Consider the following 26,062-nt stretch of genomic DNA (forward strand, 5'->3'; position numbering starts at 1 on the left):
ACATCAGCACCCTGCAATCAGGGATTAGTGATTGCGGCACCTAAGCAGTTAAACGGCCGAGATCGGAGTCATGTCTGATCCTGGCTGTTAGTATGAGGCATAAGCTGTAACATATGGTTGACACCGACAGCATATGGAGCAGGCTTAACCCGTGTGCCGGATCCATACACCCCATTACTGACTATGATGTACATTTACTTCAAATGTCAGGAAGGGATTAAGTATCTTCTTCATCTCCAACCAGGCCCTATGAACTAGTCTGTATGAAAAAAATAAAATAAAATGCTTATAGGGAGAATTCAGGAAAACTACTGATTCTAGAAGCTGATAGATCGAACTGAACCTAACCCTGTGAAGAATTTCTTTATTCCCTTGATATAAATGGATGATACATTTGTATGGCAATGATCACTTGACATTTTATTTTGCAGCTGTTCTAGCAAAATGTACTTTTGAATGTGAAACATTCTCACAATGTACGTTTAGACAAGATTTTAACGAGAACAAAATATATATCTAGTTTTGTTCATACCTTTAAGAGTGAGAGAAATCTTGGTATAATCTTGGATATAAACCAAACGATTTCAACACTCGCTTGAATAAATTACTCTGAAAAACATAGCAGAATAAAGTTCTAAATTTATTTTTAATAAACGTACAAAACATTTAAACATTAAAACGAACATTCAATATTCAAATATTTAACAAAGAAAATATCTTTCAAGCCGGATATTAATTAAATCAGCTCAATGCTTTCAATATCTTTGGTGATAGTTGGTTCTTTGAAACATTCAAAGCAACAACGCCAACACTGTCAATTGTATTACAGTCCTCAATAAGATAACGTACAATTAGTAGCTATTGACTTAGGTCCTATCTTGTGGCAAGAAATAGTAAAATAAAAAAACAAATAACAATACTGCAACATATTTGCCATTTTTAGATGCCACCTACTTTTGGTCAGCTTTAATAAGCAATGCATGCAAATTTTCATAGCAAATCAACATTTAAAGAAGCACTCCACTTTATTTTTTTTATTGCACCCTCCATTTGTACATTGGTGTGTCAGTGGGGTGCTTTGTGCGAAAATACTTACCGATCCCCGCATCTTGTCTTTTTCGGGTCCAGCGCCGCTCACATGATCTTCCCTTTTACTTGTCTCGAGTCACTGTGCTTTTGAATAAACCGGAACACAGGCTCTCAATGCATTCCTATGGGAGCCAGAACGAGGCTTCATAGGAATGCATTGGGAGCCTTACTTCCGGTTTTCTGAAAAGCAGCGATTCCAGACCAGGTCAGAATGAAGATCACGTGAGCGACGCTGGACCCGAAAAATGACAAGATGCAGGGATCGGTAAGTACTTCTGCACACAGCACCCCACTGCAACACCAATGCTCAAATGTGGAGTGCAATAAAAAAATATAGTGGACTGCTTCTTTAAGGGTAAATAAGTGAAAAGCAAAAACATTCTCCAGTCCATAAATGTAAAATACTTGTGGGACAACTTTGTGTTTCAGTGATAATTACGTGAAAGGGAGAAAAGAGCTCTCAGTATTACTAGTGTTATGTGCAGATAGTATGCATAGGGTGGGCAGAACAGGAAGTCTGTGAAGTGCAGCTTTAGCCAATAGCTGAAGTGTAGGAAGTGATGTCGTTTAGACAACTTATGCTATATAGTCCAGTAACCAGCAGGAATATTATTTTCTGCTGTGGTGTTGAAAAAAAGATAATATACAGAGCACCCTAAAAAATGTGCATTTGAGCAATAGAATAATTATCGGATCTGATATGGTAACGGACCATAGTATGTCCGTTTTACTACTTATGATATACACATAATCCACTAGAGGGTATGACAAGACCAGAAGTGTCATAATAGCACTTTTTTCAGTAAGACGGAGTTCTCCAGAAATCAAATCTATAACAACTAAGTTTGCCATATGTAAAAGTCTACGTGTAGACTAGGGAAACCACAAAAGGAATTACGGATTGAAATATAAAGTGGCAAAATAAATATTACAGAATATAAATAGTAAATAATTTTATTATCACATGGCGGATATTAACACCAAACAGGTGTACCTTCCTCCATCCAATCTGCTAAAAACATAGTGAAGTGGTTCAAGTGTTTTAATTGTCAGATTTATGTAACTTCCAGTAACTCCTGACATATATCACCCTCCGAATGTAGCTACCATGGGTTAATACAATCCAATAAGGCCACAAGCTTTTCCGTCTTACGGAACATCATACTATGGAATACCCCAGAATTTTATGTCAACAACAAATGATGAATTGTGTTAATTTAGGGCCCATTCATTACTGCCTGTGACTATCACATAATGAGACCACAGATTTACCTCATCTGCTAGTCCATGATGTGATTTCCAGGGAATCCTGGATAATTTAGCACATGTACGCAGTTGCAGAGTATTATGACATTCGGATGACTCCTTTGTCAGTCTTTCACAGAAAACTCTTTTCTCAGAAGAATCTGTGTCAGACGTTCTGCTCATCAAGAACAATTCAGCCGTCCTCTCCGACATTCTGGTGCGCAGATGCTTGAGTGGGCTTCTGTTGTAAAAGAATATTTGCTGCAGTATTACAGAACATACTAAGACTTTAAGGATATGAAACCCAAATGTGTTTTACTAGCATTAATTGGGTGCTGTCACAAGGCAAGAGTAACAGATTTTTATTAATAACTGCTGTTTGGGTATAAGAAAAGCAGTCACCATGATGATGTAAAGAAATACAATATATAAGATTAGAACATTTATGAATGGTATGAGAGCGCCATGTAGACGCTATTTCTCTCCCCTGACAAAGCCTGACATTAAACAAACTTCTTAGCTGCAAGCCAATAGTTTAGGAGGAAATTCTAAAATATCAATAATACAATAAGGTTGATTAATTCTTTAGACAAATAATTTCTATGCATTTTCCTTAGGACCCACCGAGAAGTCATTTAGGATTAAAGACAAACTAAAACATTCTGAACGTTTTTACATTACCTATACACTGAACTGAAATAATCCTACAAATGAATATGAAAACGTAAAACTCTCGCTAACATATGCTGGACACATATTTGGACACTCAACATAGTATAATTCAAAATTTCTAAAAGAGAGTGTATATAATATACAATCATTAGTAAGTCATTTGGAATTGTATATCCTATGACAACTGAATGAGTAGCTAACCCAATGATAAACCCACAATGTGTCTTCGATAATTAAGGTCTATGTCCAATTATGACAATCTACAGTGAAGACAAATATCCTCCCCCACCACCCCTCCATCCCAACTGCAAAGGAGGTCCCCAATGAATGTATTTGCCTAACAAAAACGTGGCTCTGCAAGGTTACTAAATAAATTTATTAACTCCCAAAGACACAAATAAGAACAAGACAACAAAATTTATTGGTGACCACATGGTCCCATTTGTGCCTGTTAAAAGCAGCATAGGCCTATGCTACCTGAAACCCTGTAAGTATGACTTGGCAAATGGGGGTGGAAGATTGTGTGTTTTACTGCAGTCAAAACTAAATTTTCGAGTTTTGACTGGAGATTGGCTGAAGAAAATTCTAGTTGCCTGCAGAACTTTTTTAAGGGGGTGGAAATAGTCCAAAAAAATCCCAAATTCTGGAGCATAGTTACCATCAAAGATCCATGACAGAATCCACCCCAAATAAAATGATGCAACGTTTCGACCCATGCAGGGACATGAAGGAAATTTTAATGATTTTATTGGGGGTTTTTCAATAAACAACTTTATTTGCCACGTGGATGCGGTCATGGATCTTTGACGGATATAGGCTGAAGTCAGTCGTTTGCGTTGTTTTAGTACAAAAACGTTGTGTATCTGCTATGTAACAGGTGCTTACATTTTCCAAATAGAGATATTTGAAAAAAACTTGCTTATATGCATTTACTGCTGTTGAAGTCCATTTCCATATTCACAAGGTACCAGAATAGTACAGTGCTGATTATATCTATATTCTATTATAATACTATATAATCTGTTCAATTTATTACAAAAAGCACATTAATCATATAAAATTAAAGTTAAAAAAACTGACAATACTGCAACACTAAATTTGTATTGTTTTACGTAATAATTCTTGAACTATTTTTCTAAACTAATTAGGTTAGATAAACCCATGAAATTTAAAAGATATCCTCCCCCCCAAAAAAAAACAAAACTGGTAATAAGCCATTGAGTTGTCCTTGTGTAAAATCTTATTATATTATATTGAGCAATTTTCTTGAACGGCTTCTTGGAAAGCTGGGTGACAACCAGTTTGGCTACAATTACAGCTCCCACAGAAACGATCCTGAACAGCAAATCTGTTTAACTATACAATAAAACATTCCCGAATATCAAGATCATTGAAGAACTAGGAAGATTTGCCATCTAAAGTCAGGGTAAGAGCTATGACAACTCATTTTAAGTTTTAATGTCTGCCTTATTGGTTTTTATACAGCTATCCAAAAATGTATACAGTAAAATACAGAAATTGGTGATATAATATTTTTAGGCTTCAAATGAGAGGAAGGAATTGCTCTTTAGGCATAACCTATCTTTTTTACACATGCCATGGTATGTATTCTTAATATACAATTGTTCATGGAGCACATTAAGTAAGCACATTTTCTGTTTGGTCAGATAATATCGCTATTCCTCAAAGTCTTTTTTCAGCCTAACAATTATTTGGTTCAACAACCAAACTTACACGTAGACTAAAATATTTCTGATATTCAGATCTTTGAAAACGAACCAAGGCATCGCCCTGCTACTGTCGATTTTGTGTAAGTAGGCTGTCAATTTTAAAATTTAGACTATTAACATCCTGAAAATATGGTTTGGTCAGTAACTAGGTATACGGAGAGTGGGTATAGACGATATGAGTGTCAATGAGACAGTATTGCAGGTTATGTTCAGATATCTTACAGGAAAACTCCAGAAAAAAAACTGCGTTATGCCTAGGGCAAGACTCCGAATGGTGCAAGACTTGGAGATTTAAAAATCACCAAAAGATAGAAGTCATGCTCCACCTCCTCAGGCTCTGCACTAAGAATAACACAGTATCAGTATTTTCAAGTATTGTTCATTTAATCACAAGAGTTTCTTAAAAGATTCAAAGATGACTGTGGCTAAGCTGCACTTCATAACTGCTCCTATTCAATGTTTTAAGGACTGGTGATTCGGAGGCCAAAGTATGAAGGACAGAGAGTAGAACCTGCATATTAAATCCAGGATTCTCAAGAAGGGACTCTGGTATGGACTGTAAAAAGTCACTCAAATTATGCATAGTGGCTATTGCTTCCATGTAAGATTCCACTATTGATTTGCTGAAAGAAGTTTGCGTACTTTGTGCATAATTAACTAAAAAATCTGCTTTGGGATACAGCGTTTTGGCAGTAATGGTATCTGAAGGCAAACCATATACAGCAATGAAATTGATTAACATTCTGGAGAGGAGAAATGCACTAAATTCTAGTTTATAGTTATCAGATACTTGAACAGCATTTTTGTGAAAATCCTCAATAGTTTCTTCCACTTGGACAATCTTAAAAAGTTCATTTTTTAGCTGTTGGGAATAGATATAATCCAGCGGAAACTTCCCTGCCGAATCCTGATGCTGCAGAATGACTGCTCCTGAAAAGACACAGTGGTTAGGTTAATGGAGAAAACACTCCTATTTTATGGAATCATTACTAGATTTTTATCAAAACATACAATTAAATCAAAATGTAACTGTACATCTGTATTCTACTAAGGAGATTTGCCATTCTGTAACAGTAGCCAATTGTTTGACAGACATCTTACAATAGAGATCTATACATGTGCCATTGTTTGGGGAGTTTAGCGGGTACTGGGCAGCCCATCTGATCTAATAATATGAGTGTGACCAAGAGGCTGTAAACCAGCATGGTGCACTACCTGCAACCATATGGCTGGCGCCTTATATAAGCCTTAATCTTTGTGCAATTATAATACTAAGCACTCATCCCGCTCATGGATGATAGTCATGTTAATGGCTGCTCATCAGTATTGTGCACCTGTGCGACATCCCCTATATAACACGTGGCTTGCCTGCATCCTGGTGGGAACTGATTGTAACCTGCCCTTTTATCATTACATAAGGCCTTTTTCAGGCCCATGATCGTAGCTAACCAGAATGAGTGGTGAGAGATGCCACTGCCATTAGGGTATACCATTGCCATAAAGCGTTGTACTTGGCCTGCAATACTGTTTGGGTAGCTGGTACGTGTCAGAATACCATCCACAGGAATGCCAGGACCCAAACTCACCCAGAAGAACACTGCCCAGAGCATCACACTACCTCCACCGTCTTGCCTTCTTCCCATAGTCAATCCTGGTGATATATCCTTCCAATTTAAGCAACACCCATGCATTTGGCCGTCCACAAGATATAAAAGAAAACGTGATTCATCAGACAAGGCCACATCCTTCCATTGCTCCAAGGTCCAGTTCTGATGCTCACGTGCCCATTGTAGGCGCTTTCTGTAGTGAACAGGCGTCAGAATGGGCACCCTGACTGGTCTGTAGCTACGCAGCAAGATGCAACGCATTAACTTTTCCAGCAATTTGTGCTGCACTAGCTCTACTGTGGGATTAGAGAAGTCAGCTAGCCTTCACTACGTGCAACAACGAGTCTTGGGCATCCAATATCCCGTTTGCTGGATGTCTTTCCTTAGTACTAAACCACTACATACTTGAAACACCCCACAAGACCTGACGTTTTTGAGATGCTCTAGCCAACACAATTTGTCCTTTGCTCAGATCCTTATATTTAAAAAAAAAAAACTTTTTAAAATGTAAAGTAGCAAATATAAACTATGTATAATATTGACCATGTAACAGAGGGGATGCATAACTATTATCCTATTTAAAAATAAATAATTCCAATTTAAAAAAAAAAGTCTAAAAGCACAATTTTTCTTTAATAAAATGCATTTTAATATTTATAACTGCTGCACATAAAATGCATAGGAGCATAAATATGTTATAGAAACTGCACAAATCCATCTTGAATTACGAATGCAGTTCTCTGCACACTTGGTATCAGCTTATTTGACAGGCCAATCCCCAGATTGTGACAGTGCCAGAGAGGAGTCTGCATACTGCCAGCACTGGTGTGTGAAGAACTTGATGAATGCAAGTTCAACTAGATCTCCTCCCATAGGACAAGAAGATCATCCCCTACCAATTCTTCACATCAGTCCAGAAAAAAAACAAAAACACTGCACCACTGGTATTTCCTACAGAGGAGCAGCGTCTAATCTAATATTGGCGGCTACATCACTTAGACTGATTGAAGTGCATCCAGGTATTGGCTTGAGTTGCCTCTGTTGATAAAAAAAAAAACACCTAGGAGACAGACAAACACACTTCAATAACTACCAGCCATGAGGAACGATGAAGACTGAGTGAGACAGACACTGATCTAGAATTTCCAATAGAAACACCAAGTGGCCTTTAGAGGGCAGGAGAAGCCTACAAAAAGGATTGCAGGAACCTACAATGGTGATTTAAGTGCCATAAAATGTGTTGCGTTGTAGCGTTATTTCAACTCACACCATACAGCCGTATATGTTAAAAAAGGATTACTGTTTTGTGAACTTAAAAAAATCTTTAAAACATCTCACAATCATGCAGCATGTATCAGGCTATACTAATGACTAATCAAATCCTATAAAAGAAACTTATTAAACCATTTCAATCTCTGGATCAGAATATCTCTTGTCTTATCACTGAGAAAAATATATTATTATTTGCTACATAACACAAAAATAAAACAAAAACAATTGTGATGATGCAGACAATACTATAGAAATTTAAATTGTAATTTTTCACAGTATAGTTAGAAAAAGATTTTTAGTGTATGTAAGTGTGTATAATATGAAGTAAAACAATATTAAGATAGGAAATGCTGGAACATAAGCATGATTTACTACAGAATTACATTTTAATTGGTAAGGAAATTAATTCTTAAATGTAACAATAAACAAATGTAAACAAATATTTTATTGTGTAAATTTTTTTTATGATATGCGATAAAGCTTAGCAAATTACAATTTCTGTTTCCTTACCCCCATGCTGAAGAAGCATTTTGCCAATTTCAATGTGTCCGTTCTGTAGAGCGTCATGTAAGGGAGTCACACCATCCACATGACTGAGCAAGTCTACTTCTGGGCAGCGCTGCAAAATTTCACGGACACATTCTGTGCTGCCATGGTTACAAGCCTCATGTAAAGGCGTCCAGCCTGCATTGTCTGAGTTATAAATCAGCAACAATTAAAAGAGAATCCATCTAGAACACTGTACACATCCCACATTATAAAGAGAGTAAAAGAAAAAGCCAGCAGTATAGCACTGTGTGCACTGTCTGTGTTAAACAATCATAAGAGAAACCAAGGATAGAAGAAGAAAATCAATATTGTCAGGATCGCTGTTCATCTCAACACACGGTACAAACTTTAAAAACTAATATGACTCCTACCAGCTTGAATTCAATACTGAAATACAGAACATCGCAACAGGATTTTTCTTTGGGAATTTTACATGAAAAAAGGTGTGTAAGAAAAGAAAACCTCACCTTTTGCATTAATGTCAATTCCAGGGAGGGAGAGCTGTAGGTGCAGCCTCTTGACATTGTTGTATCGGCAAGCTTTATGCATGGCTGTTTCTCCTATCACATAAAATTCAGAGGTACATAAGATTTAATGTTAGAAAGGTGTTGAAAATGGCCTATCAAAGTATGCGGAAAGATGTTTTATCAAACGCTCATTTTGTGAGGATAACAAAAAACAAAAAGAAACAACCCACAGTCTAAACTCAAAGCTTTGGAAAGTGAGCAGTCAGGATCAGCAAGCCGGTGCCTGCCTAGCTGGCAAATTCTCTCCCTTAATCCTCCTCCTTTAGCTTTTAAAGCTTCTATGACTTACAATAAAAACTCAAAATGAACAGTGAACTCCAAAAACACTCGGTTTGGAGGCAATAAAAGTTTAGAGTGTGCAGTTGCCCTTCCCTTAAAATTATTCATGAACCTCCATTACACGAGTCGTCCTTTTACACAGCATTTATAGCTTAATTCAAATGAATGTCTCTGGCCAAGCACGAGTGCCTCCACACAGTAAAGGATAATTCACAATTTCAAATCCTTTAGCAGATGGTTTGCTGCTCCTCGGTAAGCTGCCTTGACTACAGAGACACACTGCGAATAATGTGCAGAAGGGGACAATATAAATCTAGACATTTAAAATGAAGGATGAAATGACAAGCCCTGTAGAATTTACAGTTGTTCTCTGTGCTCAGCCAATAACGGTTATAACAAAACAGGGAGGCACTGAATGACTGAGATCTTAGTGTTTAGCGGCTATGGATAAGCAATATATACAGTGGATTTTCATAGTCTCCAATTTAACCTATGTGTCCAGGCCGGAGCCCTCACAGCAGTTATCACTTTGCGAGGACACATGAAATGAAATGTCTAATATAGTGGGGATTTTAACTAGTATATAGTACTGCTTAAAAAACAAAAATGCAAAAAGGCAAACAGAATTTCTCAAATCAATCAGTCAATTAGTCAGCAATAGAGCAGACGCGTTGATGAATTAACCCCTTAACAATCCAGGAACTACTATTATGTCATGGTAACTGCATCGTTCGCTCTCCATGACATAATAGTATGTCATGGATGAAAAACGGCGCCGATCGCGCGGGGCGCGTTCATGAGCTGTGATAGCTACAGTTTCCGACAGCAGGCTATCACAGCCCAGTGTGCAGGGACCGATCGCGGTGGTCCCCGCAGATTGACCCCTCAGAAGCCGCGTTCAATAGCGATCGCGGCTTCTTAGGGGTTAAACCGCCATCGACGGCGCGCTACATGATAGCGGGTGGCGATGGCTACCAGAGTCCTAACAATGGACTCCAGCTACGCCATCGACGGAAGCCTATTGGGTCCTGACAGAGTCAGGACCCACTATGCTTGCTGTCAGCGAGTGGCTGACAGCTCTAACACACTGCACTACGCATGTAGTGCCGTGTATTATAATAGCGATCAGGGCCTCCTGCCCTCAAGTTCCCTAGTGAGACAAAGTAAAAAAGTTGTGTAAAAATAAGAAAATAAAATTAATAAAAGTAAAAATCCCCCCTTTCCCTCATCAGTCTTTATTTTTAAAACAAAAACAAATAAACCATACATAATTGGTGTCGCCCCGTCCGTAACGGTCTGAACTACAAAATTATTTCGTTATTTATCCCGCACAGTGAACGCCATAAAGGAAAATAATAATAAACCATACAAGAATCACAATATTTTGGTCACTTCACCTCCTAAAAATGGAATAAAAAGAGATCAAATAGTCGCATGTACCTAAATACGGTTCTGATCGAAACTACAGTTCGTTACGCAAAAAACAAGTCCTCGCACGGCTTTATTGATGGAAAAATAAAAAAGTTATGGCTCTTAGACTATGGCGACTCCAAAAGTAAGTGAATTTTTATAAAAAGTATTTTATCGTGCAAACGACGTAAGACATAAATAAATTATAAACATATGGAATCGCCGTAATCGTATCGCCACGCAGAATAAAGTGAATAAGTCATTTATAGCGCACGGTGAACGCTGTAAAAAAAATTGAATTAAAAACAATAGTAGAATTGTTGTTATTTAGTCACCACGCCTCTTAAAAATAGAATAAAAACTGATCAAAAAGTCGCATGCACCCCATGAAAACTACAATGAATTCCTCAAGGGGTCTAGTTTCCAAAAGGGGGTCACTTTTAAGGGGTTTCTCCTGTACTGGTACCTCAGAAGCTCTGCAAATGCGCCCAGATTCCTTGTCAAAATTAACAATTTTTACATTTTATCGGAAAAATGTGATTTTTAATTGCACAGCCTAATTCCACAAATTGCAGTAAAAAACCTGTGGGATCTAAATGCCCACTATACCCCTCGATAAGTTCCTTGAGGGTGTAGTTTGCCAAATAGGGTCACTTTTGGGGGGTTTCCACTGTTTTGGCACCACACGACCTCTTCAAACCGGACATGGTGAATAATAAAAAGGGGGCCTCAAAATCCTCTAGGTGCTGCTTTGCTTCCGAGGCCGGTGCTTCAGTCCATTACCACACTAGGGCCACATGTGACATATTTCTAAAAACGGCATAATCTTGGCAATAAATATTGAGTTGCGTTTTTCTGGTAAATCCTTCCGTTTTACAGAAAAAAATGGAATAAAATTTATTTTCTGACAAAAAATGAAATTTGTAAATTTCACCTCTACTTTGCTTTAAATTCCTGTGAAACACCTAAAGGGTTAATAAACTTTATAAATGCTGTTTTGAATACTTTGAGGGGTGCAGTTTCTAAAATGGGGTATTTTATGGGGGTTTCTAATACATAGGCCCCTCAAAGACACTTCAGGACTGAACTGGTACCTAAAATAAGAGGCTTTTGAAATTTTATTCAAAATATGAGAAATTGCTGCTTATGTTCTAAGTCTTGTAACGTTCTAGAAAAATAAAAGAATGTTAAAAAAATGATGCCAACATATAGTAGACATATGGGAAATGTGAACTAGTAACTATTTTGGGTGGTATAACCACCTGTTTTAAAAGCAGATGCATTTGAATTCAGGAAAATTCCATTTTAAATTTTCTCCAAATTTTGCAATTTTTCACAAATAAACACTGAATATATCAACCAAATGTTACCACTATCATAAAGCCCAATGTCTCACGAGAAAACAATCTCAGAATTGCTTGGATAGGTTTAAGCATTCTGAAGTTATTGCCACATAGAGTGAAATATGTCAGATTTGAAAAATGGGCTCTGAGCCTTAAGGCCAAAACTAGGCTGCGTCCTTTAGGGTATGTTCACACGTAGTGACCAAAAACGTCTGAAAATATGGAGCTGTTTTCAAGGGAAAACAGCCCCTGATTTTCAGACGTTTTTTGAGCAACTCGCGTTTTTTGCGGCGTTTTTTACGTCCGTTTTTGGAGCCGTTTTCATTGGAGTCTATGAGAAAACGGCTCCAAAAACGTCCAAAGAAGTGTCCTGCACTTCTTTGACGAGGCAGTCTTTTTACGCGTCGTCGTTTGACAGCTGTCAAACGACGACGCGTAAATTACAGGTCGTCGGCACACCCATTCAAATGAATGGGCAGATGTTTGCCGACGTTTAGGAGTCGTATTTTCAGGCGTAAATCGAGGCATAATACGCCTCGTTTACGCCTGAATATAGGTCGTGTGAACCCAGCCTAAGGGTTTAAAAAAAAAAAAAGAAATACGAAGTGTTTCTTCAAAAGCTTCCTACCACTCTAGAAACCCCTATACCCATAAGACGCGATTCTAGACAGGGATGCCCTCTTTCCTTGTCTGTTTGCTATTGCAATTGAACTATTGGCAATAGCCATTAGATCCAAGAGCATAAATTAAGCTTATTAGCAGATGACTGTTTATTAACTCTTTGCCAACTCATACCTCGTTACCAAACCTAATGTCTATATTAGATGACTGGGCCCAATTTTCAGGTCTTAAAGTTAACTATGATGAGTCCGAAGTCGCTTTTCTTAATTCCCCTGACTCTATAAAAGATACTTCCATCTAGTCCCTCTGCTTCTTCATCACATATATCAAACTAGCTCTCCTTTCTACTTTCGGGGATGTCAAGAAATAGGCACTCCATTACATATTTAGTAGTCATGCCCCAAAGTTAAAAGACTGGAAACAGATACACAATTTATTAGGCAAAATGTTTGTATGCCGATTCCAAGAAATATTTCTCCTAGGTGATCGCCCCCTGCCACTAAAAAATTAAGTTCAGAAGCATGCTCAATATATACGTACGGCTACAGGCATTAATATAGCTTCCCGATGTAAATCCTCTATTCTGATTTTATAAAATAGGCCATATGGCCAGGTGCCAAGTGAGCATTTTTTTAAGCACCTGTCAACTTTGGATTTATATGCTGTTCTTAAAACTTGATCTACTTTACAAACCTTCTATTCATTTATGTACCTCAACCTAACAAATGGATATACTAGAATTTTCCATCTTCAAGTCCATGTGAAGTCCTGATGATCTCATGTTCTACCACCATACTCCCTTCTTTTGATTGGTTTTGAATGCTTTCCCTTCAAATGAACCATGCATCTGTGTGAGCAGGACATGATCTGGACAGGTTTTCAGTCTCTGGTAATGTATTTGCGCTTGTAACAGTTTAATGGTAAAAAAGCATTGAAAACTATGGTGTTCGAGTCAAACTTCATATTGATGAAGCCCTTGCATCATTTTTTTTCAATATGCTCGAATGGGTCTGAAAAAGCTACTGAGCCAACCTGGCATTGTTTTAAGTTGCACTATATATTCTATAATAGAACATTTGCCCTGTTGAGGAATATAGCTCATACTGCACTTAAGGAGTGACTAAGGTACTGCTGGGACAGTTTAGGTCTCCCCCATTCAGGACCCTCCTCTATTAGCCTGAGTGAGCTCCTCAATTAATTTCCTAGTAGTATATCCCCTTTTATTAAATCTCCCCAAAAAAATTTCATTCACTGACAGCAACTAGATATCTTGAAAATGTTATGGAATTGACAATTATTTTAAATGGCCAATATATTTAATGCAACTTTAACTGAAGGGGAGTTACGTACGAAAAGTCTAGTCTGTCATATATGTAGGATTTTTTTTTTCTCTAAAGATTCAGATGTTGCACTATTGTGACTGCCCAGCATAAGAAAGAAAACCTGGAAAATAAGAATTTTTCTATGCTGCAATTTTCTTTACTTTTCCAGCGTAAAGTTTGAGAACCATCATCTTATTCTTAAGTTCAGTTCCATTCATTATATATTTACACGGATATGTTATATGATCTACACAACATTCAACTGGTACTGTGGAAGCTCTTGACTCTACTGTCTTGTATATGTCCTGGGTACATGCAGTCCCTTTAAACTAAAATACTTGGGTTTAAATAAGAGTTGTAAATGAAGCCAAGGGTGATACAGTCTGGGCTCGGTGCCTGGAGTAAAACAGTCCATACGTAAAATCTCTGCAGTCTTACAAGACACAACCTTTGTTAACAAAATGCCTAGGCCTGACACAGAAAAACAGGTGGCATTATACTACTAAATCAGATGATGGAGACACTTTTACCAGAACAGACGCAGGTTCAATTATAATAATAACAAAACAACACAGATCACATAGAAATTTTATATTTTAACCCCTTAATGACCAGGCCATTTTGAGCGTTAATGACCAAGGATAATTTTTTATTTTTTCACGGTCGCATTCCATGAGTCGTAACTTTTTTTTTATTCCGTCGACATAGCCGTATCATGGCTTGTTTTTTGCGGGACGAGTTGTATTTTGCAATTGTACCATTTTTAGATGCTTATAATATATGGATTAACTTTTATTAACTTTATTTTAGGAGAGAATTTAAAATAAGCAGCTATTCCAGCATTGATTTTCACGTTATAAATTTACGCCATTTACAATGCAGCGTAAATAACTTGTTAACTTTATTCTATGGGTCGGCACGATTACGGGGATACCAAATATGTAAAGGTTTTATATGTTTTCCTACGTTTGCACAATAAAAAAATTACTTGTTTTTGCATCACCGCATTCCAAGAGCCGTAACGTTTTTATTTTTCCGTCAATGTGGCCGTATGTGGGCTTAATTTTTGCCTAACAGGCATTTGCTGAAGGCAGACCTGGGGTCTTTGTTAGGCCCCCGGCTGCCATGGAAACCCGACGGCGACCCGCGATTTCTTTGCGGGGGCGCCGATGGGGTGACAGAGGGAGCTCCCTCCCTCTGTCAAACACATTAGATGTCGCTGTCGCTATTGACAGCGGCATTTAATGGGTTAAACTTCCGGAATCGGAGAGCGCTTCGATTGCGGCAGTTGCGGCAGGAGCCAGGCTGTGTATAACAGCCGTGCCCCTGCCACTGATCGCGTTGGTACACTGTCAGTACCCAAGCGATCCGAGGACGGATATATCCGTCCTCCTGCGCGAACGAGCAGCTGCAGAGAACGGATATATCCGTCCTTCGGCGTTAAAAGGTTAATGTGGAATCCATTCCATATTTGAAGAGGACCATGCTTGCTTTTAGTGACCTTAAGGCCTCATGCACACGACCGTATTTTTTCCCACCCGTAAATACTGGCGTAAATACGGGTCCGGTGTCACACGTATTCCACCCGTTTTGCACCAGTATTTACGATCCCGTGCTCGTAAATATGGGTCCGGTGTCACACGTATTCCACCCGTATTTACGAGCACGTTTTTGGCGGCAAAATAGCACTGCACTAATCGGCAGCCCCTTTTCTCTATCAGTGCAGGATAGAGAGAAGGGACAGCCTTTTCTGTAATAAAAGTTAAATAAATTCATACTTACCCGGCCGTTGTCTTGGTGACGCGTCCCTCTCTTCACATCCAGCCCGACATCCCTGGATTGACTCGGCAGTCCATGTGACCGCTGCAGCCTGTGATTGACCTGTGATTGGCTGCAGCGGTCACATGGCCTGAAACGTCATCCAGGACGTCGGGCCGGATGTCGAGAGGGACGCGTCACCAAGGCAACGGGCGGGAGACCGGACTTGAGGAAGCAGGAAGTTGTCGGTAAGTATGAACGTCTTTTATTTTTATTTTTTACAGGTTTATACTGATCGGTAGTCACTGTCCAGGGTGCTGAAAGAGTTACTGCCGATCAGTTAACTCTTTCAGCTCCCTGGACAGTGACTATTTACTGACGTCGCTTAGCAACGCTGCCGTAATGACGGGTGCACACATGTAGCCACCCGTTATTACGAGAGCTCCATAGACTTCTATGGACTGTCCGTGCCGTTATTACGGCCTGAAATAGGACATGTTCTATCTTTTTCAACGGCACGGGCACCTTCCCGTGAGAAAACGGGAAGGCACCCGTCGCCAATAGAAGTCTATGAGCCCGTTATTACGGGTCGTGATTACGACCCGTAATAACGGGAGTTTTTACGGTCGTGTGCATGAGGCCTAAATAACACCATTTTACATACATAGTTACATAAAAAGTTGAGTATTTGTATAGATACATTCCATTCTTCATCTTGTACTGAACTTGCGTTAGACCTGTACTATAGTCCAGAGCTGCATTCACAATTCTTCAAGCAAGTTCTGCTGATTCAGAGACTGTACAGTTGAGCTTGCTCTGATGATTTGCATTCTGGGAAGTGTAGGGACTAAGCAATACAGTACCGTACTAGCTGTCCCCTGTATTATAGGAGCTCAGCAAAGCTGTTAGGGGTATGTCTGACAGCCAGCAAAACTGTGAACGTAGCTCTGGAATTTAGTACAGGTACAAGATAAGCAATGCAATGTATTTACATTTATGCAATATTTTCCTTTTTAAGATTAATTTTAAATCTAAATTATAACATTGTGTTCACAAATGGACATGAACTTTAAAGAGGACCTACAACCAAAACTTTAAAGGGGTTGTCCGAGATCCCAACATTTTTTCAAAAACTCTGTCATACATTACCCCTTATACAGACAACCTAAATAAAGCATTATTTTTTAAAAAAATTCTACTTAACACATTTCTTCTTTGAATTCAGCACAGTTTGTTTACATGCAGTTCAGCTCTGGTTTGTTGATCTTTCCTTGTGATGAAACTTTTTTCACGTGCACGCTCATTGCAGGCTGCAATGAGCGTGCACGTACCTTCCAAGAGTTCATGTGAGCTGTCCTTGCTCCTCCCGCTGACCTCCTTCACTGCACTTGTCTTCTTGATGACATTCTTGAAGGATGATGAGCAAATGTTCTCCCCCCATTATGTTTTTCACATTTATGTTTTATTTCTCTTTTCACCTCTTCGTGTCTACCCTAAGGGTATGTTCACACGCACTAATTACGGACATAATTCGGGCGTTTTTGCCCCGAATTACGTCCAAAAATAGCGCCTCAATAGCGTTGACAAACATCTGCCCATTGAAAGCAATGGGCTGACGTTTGTCTGTTCACACGAGGCGTATATTTATGCGCCGCTGTCAAATGACGGCGCGTAAATAGACGCCCGCGTCAAAGAAGTGACCTGTCACTTCTTTGGGCATAATTGGAGCCATTACTCATTGACTCCAATGAATAGCAGCGCCAATTACGCCCCTAATGGACGCGGCGTTCAAGCGCCTGCACATGCCGTTATGGCTGAAATTACGGTGATGTTTTCAGGCTGAAACATCCCCGTAATTTCAGCCGTTACGGACGCCCTCGTGTGAACATACCCTAACCCTTGTCCGCCCTCCTCTATCTCATGTCTCTCTCCACTAAGGCTATGTTCACACAGAGTTTTTTGGCAGGAACAATATCTGCCTCAAAATTCCGTCTTGAAGTTTGCGGCAGATTTACCTCTCCCTGCACGTTGTTTTTTGCGTCGTTTTTCCCGGCGTTTTTTGTGCGCTGTTTGCGTTTTTCTTTGCCGATTTTTTTCGGGGCGTTGTTCGCTTACTTTATCTTGGCGTTTTTTGCTTGTTTGTTTGCGTCTTTTTTTGCGATGTTTTTGAATGTGTTTTCCGTTTCGTTTATCGTATCCTTTTTTTCGCGTCGTTTATCGTTTCTTTTTTTGCGTCGTTGTTGTCGGAAATTTTTTATGCGTTTTTCATTGCGTCTTTCGTGTGGTTTTCCCCGTTTTTTTTCGCAGCCTTCTTTGCCTCTTTGTTTGCGGCTTTTTTCGCGTCATTTTCCACTATATTTTTTTCGTCGTTTTGCGTGTCGTTTATCATAGCCTTTTTTTCTACGCTTTTCGCGTATTTTTGGGGGGTTTTTTATTTCTGCGTTTTTCGTTGCGTCTTTCGTGGCGTTTTCCCTGTCGTTTTTCGTGGCGTTCTTTGCCTCTTTGTTTGCTGTTTTTTTCACGTTTTTTTTTTAATGTTTTTCCCCGCGTTTATCGTAGCCTTTTTGGCGTTGTTTTTTTATTGTTTTTTGCGGCGTTGTTTGCGGCTTTTTTTGCGTTCGTCCAGCCCCGTCTTATGCCTCATGCACACTTGCGTGTAAGATTGACGCCCGTGAGAAACGCATATGAAAACAGGCCAATTTAAAATAATGGGTCGCGTGTGCTGTGCGTGGTTTTCACAATCAGCACACGGGCGAGATTCACCCTGTTGAGAATGGGGCCTTAGGCACGATTTACACAAGCGTGAATCACGTCCGTGTGCTGTGCTTTGAAAAAACGCACAACACACGCGACCCATTTATTTCAATGGGGCCGTTGACACATGCGTGACTTTTCACGCAGCGAGAGTCCGCTGCGTGAAACATACTGCATGTCCTCTATTGGTGCGTTATCCTGCACCTACACTCACATTGAAGTCAATGCATGCGTGAAAACCACGCACCGCACACACGTGTTTGGTGCGTGATTTACACAATTTGTTAGATGAAAAAAATGTGCTGGCTTTGTGAGTGCGTGAATAACACATGACAATCGAAAAGCACACTGATGCATAAGGGCGGATTTACACGAGCGTGTGCGTTTTGCGCACGCAAATACAGTGGCGTTTTGCGTGCACAAAATGCACTTGACAGCTCCGTGTCATGTTCATATGGTGCGCAGCTGCGTGCTTTCCGCGCAGCCACCATCATTATGACACTACGTTTGGATGTTTGTAAACAGAAAAGCATGTGGTGCTTTCCTGTTTACATTCATACTTTTTACTGCTGTTGCGCGAATCACGCACGTCCCACGGAAGTGCTTCTGTGTGGTGCGCGTGATTTTTACGCACCCATTGACTTCAATGGGTGCGTGATGCTCGAAAAACGCAGAAATATAGAACATGTCGCGAGTTTTACGCAGCGTACTTACGCTGGGCAAAACTCACGAACAGTCTGCATGCCCCCATAGACTTGCATAGGTCCGTGCGACCCGCGTGAAAACCACGCGGGTTGCACGGACGTATAGCACGTTCGTGTAAATCCGCCGTAACGCACACACACAGACATGATTGACGCAAGTTTTTCACGCGTGTAAAATACACACGCTCGTGTGCATGAAGCCTTACTAATGGACGCTGTTAGACAGTAATGAACTAGTAATACATTTTAAAATAAATGAGGACATAGAAAAAATATTGTAATGAAATAACACACACAACACTGGTTAACGATTTTATTAAAAATAAAAAAGGGTGTCATTGAAGTAGTCCTTGAACTGTAAAAAACACATAACTAAGAAAAAAAAAGTGATGCTTAGATACACTGCTCATGTGTGATACTGTCTGTTTGACCATGTATCTAAGCCTACCACAAGGTAGCCTTAGATACATTACCCAAGCAGACAGTGTCACACATGGGCCATGTATCTAAGAATACATGTTAGGCTTAGATACAGGGCCCCAAAACACAAATCTTATACAGGAATAAAAAGAATGTCATCTGGGGTCCTGTATCTAAGCATACATTGTGTTAGGCTTAGATACAGGCTCCATGTGTGACAATTTTTTTTAGCCACTGTATCTAAGCCTAACAATGTAGGCTTAGATACAGGACCCCAGAAGATCTTTTACAGTTTAATATTATACGCTCTGCTCCGGGACTCCTGACATCGTAGCAGAGCCTATAATAGCGTAGTGCGGCTCCTCCTTGGGCCTGCTCGGTGCTACGGCGCAACGGTGTCCCGCGGGCCGCAGATAACAGCCTCAAGGGCTGCATGCGACCCGTGTGCTGCATCGAGTTGTCTGATCCCCTATCAAAGCCTACTATGTGTAGGCTTTGATAGGGGAAGAACTAAAAGTACAGAGGTCACTGTACCTCTCTAGTCCGCGGGTGCCGTCCCTCTTCACTTTTTTCACTGTGAACACGCATAGGCGCGCTCACAGTGAAAAAAAGCTGCATAGGCTGGGCGGGCACCCGCAGAAACGACACATCTCCAGTGACGTGTCGTGTCCCATCCGAGGTCTCGCTGGGGCGAGACCATGTGATCGGGACACGACACGACAGTGGAGGAGGAAGAAAACGTGACGTCAGAAGACAGGTGATCTGAAGAAAAGAGCTGCCAGAACGGAGAACAGAAGCAAGATTGCACAGGTAAGTATATTAGGGAATATTTAATGTGTGTATTGTGTGTTTAACTTTTAAATAAAAATTTATCTCGGACAACCCCTTTAACTTTTCTATTACAGGAAACTGTTTGAGTTTAGAGCTGTAGTCAAAGTTTGATACTTAAGTTTAATTTACTAACAGATATACGGTATGTTAATTTTTCTTGCAAAGGTGGCAATAGGATATACATGGAAAGATATGTCAGTCACAGGGAGGAGAGCAAAGTAAGGTGGAAATGCGCCACCAAATGGACACATCTCCCAAATCCTGGCAAATTACCCTGCCAATTAAGCGTAATCAGTGTATAAGGTACAATAACTTGCAAATGCAGTAGTGTTTTTTTATTTATACTCATTCTACTGCCATGGGGTATTGCCGTACTCGGGAGAAATTGGGTAACAAATTATGTGTTGTTTTTTCTCCTAGTACCCCTTGTGGGAAAAAAAAAATGGGTGCAAAACTACATATTTTTGGGAAAAAAAATAATTTTTCATTTTCACTGCCTCATTCTAATACAATCTATGAAACACCTGTGGGATCAAAATGCTCAGTACACCCCTAGATGATTACCCTGAGGGGTAAAGTTTCCAAAATGGAGTCACTTCTCAGGGGTTTCTACTGTACGGGTACCTCAGGGGCTCTGCAAATGCGACATGGCGCCCAAAAAACAATCAACCAAAATCTACATGCCAAGTAGCACTCCTGCCATTCTGAGCCCTCCGGTGTATCCAAGCAGCAGCTTATAACCACATATGGGGTATTGCCGTACTCGGGAGAAATTGCTTTACAATTGTTGAGGCGCTTTTTCTCCTTTATTCCTTGTGAAAATGAAAACAATTCAACATTTTAGTGGAAAGAATGTAGATTTTCATTTTCACTGCATAATCCCAATAATTCAGCAAAAAAAACTGTGGGGTCAAAATGCTCACTATACCGCTAGATAAATTCCACGAGGGGTATAGTTTCCCAAATGGGGTCACTTTTGCTGGGTTTGCACTATTTTGCCCCCTCAGTGGCTTTGCAAATGTCACATGGGGCCGCAAACCATTCCAGCAAAACTTGAGCTCCAAAAGTCAAATGGCGCTCCGTCCTTTCTAACTTCCGCCATGTGTCCAAACAGCAGTTTATTACCACATATGGGGCATTGCTGTGCTCAGAAGAGTTTGCTTTACAAATATTGGGGTGTTTTTTCTCCTTTATCTGTTGTAAAAATGAAAAAATCTGAGCTAAAACTACATTTTATTAGAAAAAATTTAGATTTTCAATTTCACGGCATAATTCCCATAAATTCAGCAAAACCCGTGTAGGGTCAAAATGCACACTATAACCCAAGAAAAATTCCTTGAGGGGTGTAGTTTCCAAAATGGGGTCACTTTTGGGGAGTTTCCACTGTTATGGTCCCTCCAGGGCTTTGCAAACACGACATGGCACCGAAAACCATTCCAGCAAAATCTGCGCTCCAAAATCCAAATGGCCCTCGTTCCCTTCTGAGCCCTGCCGTGGGTCCAAACAGCAGTTTATTACCACATATGGGGTATTGCCGTAATCGGTAGACATTGCTTTACAAATGCTGGGGTGCTTTTTCTCCTTTATTCCTTGTAAAAACTAAAACATCATATGTTTTTTCAGAAAAAAAAGTAGATTTTCATTTTCACAGACCAGTTCCAATAAATTTAGCAAAAAACCTGTGGGCTAAAAATGCTAACTATACCTCTTGAAAAATTCCTTGAGGGGTGTAGTTTCCAAAATGGGGTCACTTTTGGGGGGTTTCCACTGTTTTGGCACACAAGACCTCTTCAAACCTGACATGGTGCCTAAAATATATTCTAATAAAATAGAGGCCCCAAAATCCACCAGGTGCTCCTTTGCTTCTGAGGCCGGTATTTCAGTCCATTACCACATTAGGGCCACATGTGGGATATTTCTTAAAACTGCAGAATCTGGGCAATAAATATTGAGTTGCATTTCTCTAGTAAAACCTTCTGTGTTACAGAAAAAACTGTATTACAAATGAATTTCGTAAAATAAAAAAATTGAAACTTGTAAATTTCACCTCTACTTTGCTTTATTTCCTGTGAAATGCCTAAAGGGTTCAAATAATTTCTGAATGTGGTTTTGAATACTTTGAGGGGTGCAGTTTTTAAAATGGGGTGTTTTATAGGGGGTTTCTAATATATAAGGCCCTCAAAGCCACTTCAGAACTGAACTGGTCCCTGAAAAAATAGCCTTTTGAAATTTTCTTGAAAATGCGAGAAATTGCAGCTAAAGTTCTAAGCCTTGTGAGGTCATAGAAAAATAAAAGCACATTCAAAAAACAATGCCAACATAAAGTAGGCATATGGGAAATGTTAACTAGTAAATATTTTGTGCGGTATTACGATCTGTTTTACAAGCAGATACATTACAATTTAGAAAAATGCAGATTCTTGCAAATTTTCTCAAAATTTTGGTGTTTTTTACAAATAAATATTGAATTTAACGACGAAATTTTTTTCAGTATCATAAAGTACAACATGTCACGAGAAAACAATCTCAGAATCGCTTGGATAGGCAAAAGCATTCTGGAGTTATTACCACATAAAATGACACGTCAGATTTGCAAAAATCGGCTGTGTCCACAAGGCCAAAATAGGCTGTGTCCTTAAGGGGTTAATCAGAGAGCCAATCTGAGAAACTCTATTGATAAACGTCACATTTTGCCGTTGATAAAAGCCAGAGAACAAAAATATATGAACGGCACTCCTTATTTCACGCTGTTGTATACAGTGCAGCTCAGTGTACAAGGACACAGTACTGCTCAAAAAAGGTGGTCATATTCATTAAGTGCAACATTTTGGTCTAGATGAGTCTTCATCCCGCTTTATTAATTATTATTATTATTATTAATAATACAGCATAATGAAGGACACATCTAGCCGAAAAAAATCAAATTCACTAGCAACTTGAAATAAGGAGTGCTTTCGTATTACTTTGTTCTTTGAGTATTGTAGAAAAACTGGGACAGCAGTCATCTGAACGTGAAACCAATGGAGGTTTATGCACAATAGGTAGTGCTGCCATTTAGATTAGTGTAGATTAATATCCATGAAACAGAATGGTCAGAGTTTTATAACTATTACAGTATTCATGTTTGTACACAATGTCCACCATCTCATTCAGTCTATTAGACACACAAGCCTGACATTTCTTTTTTAAACGTAATCGTGTCTTAAGGCCCTTTTACAGAGGCTAATGATCGGCAAACAAGCATTCCCTTGTAAACAGGGCAACGATCAGCCGAGGAACAAGCAAATGCTCGTTCATTGGAGGATTGTATCATTTATGCAGCAGTAAATATTATCGTTGTCGGCAGGTCATCTCCCTGTGTAAACAGGGAGATGTGCGGACAACATGATAGAAACGTATGAGGACGAGATATCGGAGTAACGATCACATACATAACCAAGCACTGCTCCTTGCGAAAGAACCAATGGAACGATGATCAACGAGCTGTCTCCTTGATTGGCTCTCGTTTTTAAGGCCCGTGTAATAGGACCCTTAGGCCTCTTTCACACGACAGTGAAAAACGGCCATGTGATGGCCGTCCTTTTAACGGCTTTCACATGGCCGTTTTCAGAACAATGATGTTCTATGGGTGCATTCACACGGCCGTTTTTTTAACGGCCCGTGAATAATGGCCGTCAAAAAATAGGACATGTCCTATTTTTGGCCGTTTTAACGGCCTGACGGCCCCCATAGAAGTCAATGGATCCGTTTTTAACGGCTGTCAATACATGTAACAACCGTTAAAAACGGATCTGTTACATGGGGACTGGCAAGGGAACTACTAGTTCCCTTGCTGGCTATTGTTGGCATACTCACGTTTGCGGCGCTTCTTCAGGTGTGGTCACTCGTCTGTGGTCACTGGGGTTTGAAGGCGCCTCGATGACGTCACCGCCCCGTCGCGCTGCCTTGCCAGATCCCGTGCAGACGAGTGACCACAAGTGAAGAAGAGGAGAGACGGCGCTGCTCTCGTGAGTATGTGGCACGATCTATAGGCAGGCTGGTGTGGCATCTACAGGGAGGCTGGTGTGGCATCTACAGGGAGGCTGGTGTGGCATCATGTACAGGGAGGCTGGTGTGGCATCTACAGGGAGGCTGGTGTGGCATCTACAGGGAGGCGTGTGGCATCATCTACAGGGGGTGTGTGGCATCTACAGGGAGGCGTGTGGCATCATCTACAGGGAGGCGTGTGGCATCATCTACAGGGGGCGTGTGGCATCTACAGGGAGGCGTGTGGCATCATCTACAGGGGGCGTGTGGCATCTACAGGGAGGCGTGTGGCATCATCTACAGGGAGGCGTGTGGCATCTAAAGGGAGGCGTCTGGCATCATATACAGGGAGGCTGGTGTGGCATCATCTACAGGGGGCGTGTGGCATCTACAGGGAGGCGTCTGGCTTCATATACAGGGAGGCTGGTGTGGCATCATATACAGGGAGGTGTGTGGCATCATATACAGGGAGGCTGGTGTGGCATCATATACAGGGAGGCTGGTGTGGCATCATATACAGGGAGGCGTGTGGCATCATATACAGGGAGCTGTGTGGCATCATATACAGGGAGGTGTGTGGCATCATATACAGGGAGGCTGGTGTGGCATCATATACAGGGAGGCGTGTGGCATCATATACAGGGAGCTGTGTGGCATCATATACAGGGAGGTGTGTGGCATCATATACAGGGAGGCTGGTGTGGCATCATATACAGGGAGGCTGGTGTGGCATCATATACAGGGAGGCGTGTGGCATCATATACAGGGAGGTGTGTGCCATCATATACAGGGAGGCTGGTGTGGCATCATATACAGGGAGGCTGGTGTGGCATCATCTACAGGGGGCGTGTGGCATCTACAGGGAGGCGTCTGGCATCATATACAGGGAGGCTGGTGTGGCATCATATACAGGGAGGCGTGTGGCATCATCTACAGGGGGCGTGTGGCATCTACAGGGAGGCGTCTGGCATCATATACAGGGAGGCTGGTGTGGCATCATATACAGGGAGGCGTGTGGCATCATATACAGGGAGGTGTGTGGCATCATATACAGGGAGGCTGTAAATAGTGTCTAGGTGAACATGTGACCTTCCTTTGGTTGTTTTCAGGGGGTTGGGACAAAAAAAGCCTGACCAATGAAATTCATCCGTTTTTTTAACGGCCATGAAAAACTGATGCAAAATGGATGTCAAACGGCCATTAAAAACGGACAGATGGACTTGAAATGGATGAAAATTTAGAGACAAACTGATGCAAAATGGCCATGAAAAACTGACAGTTGATCAGTTTTAAATGGACATTTTTTTTCACTGTCGTGTGAATAAGGCCTTAGTCAGAGGAATACAGTATGCTAAAAGAAGATTTTCACAATAGATAAAGTTAAAAGCATCTGAAAATGACGACTAAATTATACTAAAGACCTGAACTGGGCAGCTGCCATCCAACAAAATATGAAAATGTTAGAAAAACAAGGTGACATGAAAACAACCGATGTCCATATGCCCTATTATGGATGTCATAGAAGGTGGCCCGCTGTTTAGGAACTCCTTCTAAAGGCTACAGATTTGTCCACCCTTAACTTTTCCTGAATTGTGTTAAGTTATACAATTTGACAGGATACCAATTCAATACAATCTCATGCCATGCAGCAAAAAAAAAAAAGTATACATTAACGTATGCGTTTTTTTAACATGGGAGTCTATGGGCAACGGACATCCTCCGTCGTAGGCATCGGTCTGATGTATATATTTTTTTACATGTTTGTTTGACGTTTCACGCCACACATCTTAGGATATAAGTGAATGGAAGACCAATCTATAGAAAGGAGAGCCTTTCTGTCAGACCAGCTCTTATTTTGATGGACCTGATCCGTCTATGTTATACTAAATTTCATCTGTATATC

The 26,062-nt window shown here is 40.4% G+C and overlaps 1 protein-coding gene across 3 annotated transcripts in view; it reads right to left on the reverse strand.

Moving 5' to 3' along the window:
* Positions 1-1,124: 1,124 nt before the first annotated feature.
* SLF1 (SMC5/6 complex localization factor 1) overlaps positions 1,125-26,062 on the reverse strand; it is a 168,912-nt gene continuing 143,974 nt past the window's right edge. For all 3 annotated transcript variants that reach the window (XM_075837184.1, XM_075837192.1, XM_075837177.1), the window contains 3 exons: positions 8,632-8,724; positions 8,126-8,308; positions 1,125-5,666 (listed from right to left, as the gene is read on the reverse strand). In XM_075837184.1, coding sequence (XP_075693299.1) covers positions 5,146-5,666; positions 8,126-8,308; positions 8,632-8,724 — 797 coding nt within the window. In that variant the 3' untranslated portion in view covers positions 1,125-5,145. The remainder of the gene's footprint in view (positions 5,667-8,125; positions 8,309-8,631; positions 8,725-26,062) is intronic.

This window comes from Rhinoderma darwinii, chromosome 1 (assembly GCF_050947455.1).
Source record: "Rhinoderma darwinii isolate aRhiDar2 chromosome 1, aRhiDar2.hap1, whole genome shotgun sequence".
NCBI classification, from domain to species: domain Eukaryota; kingdom Metazoa; phylum Chordata; class Amphibia; order Anura; family Rhinodermatidae; genus Rhinoderma; species Rhinoderma darwinii.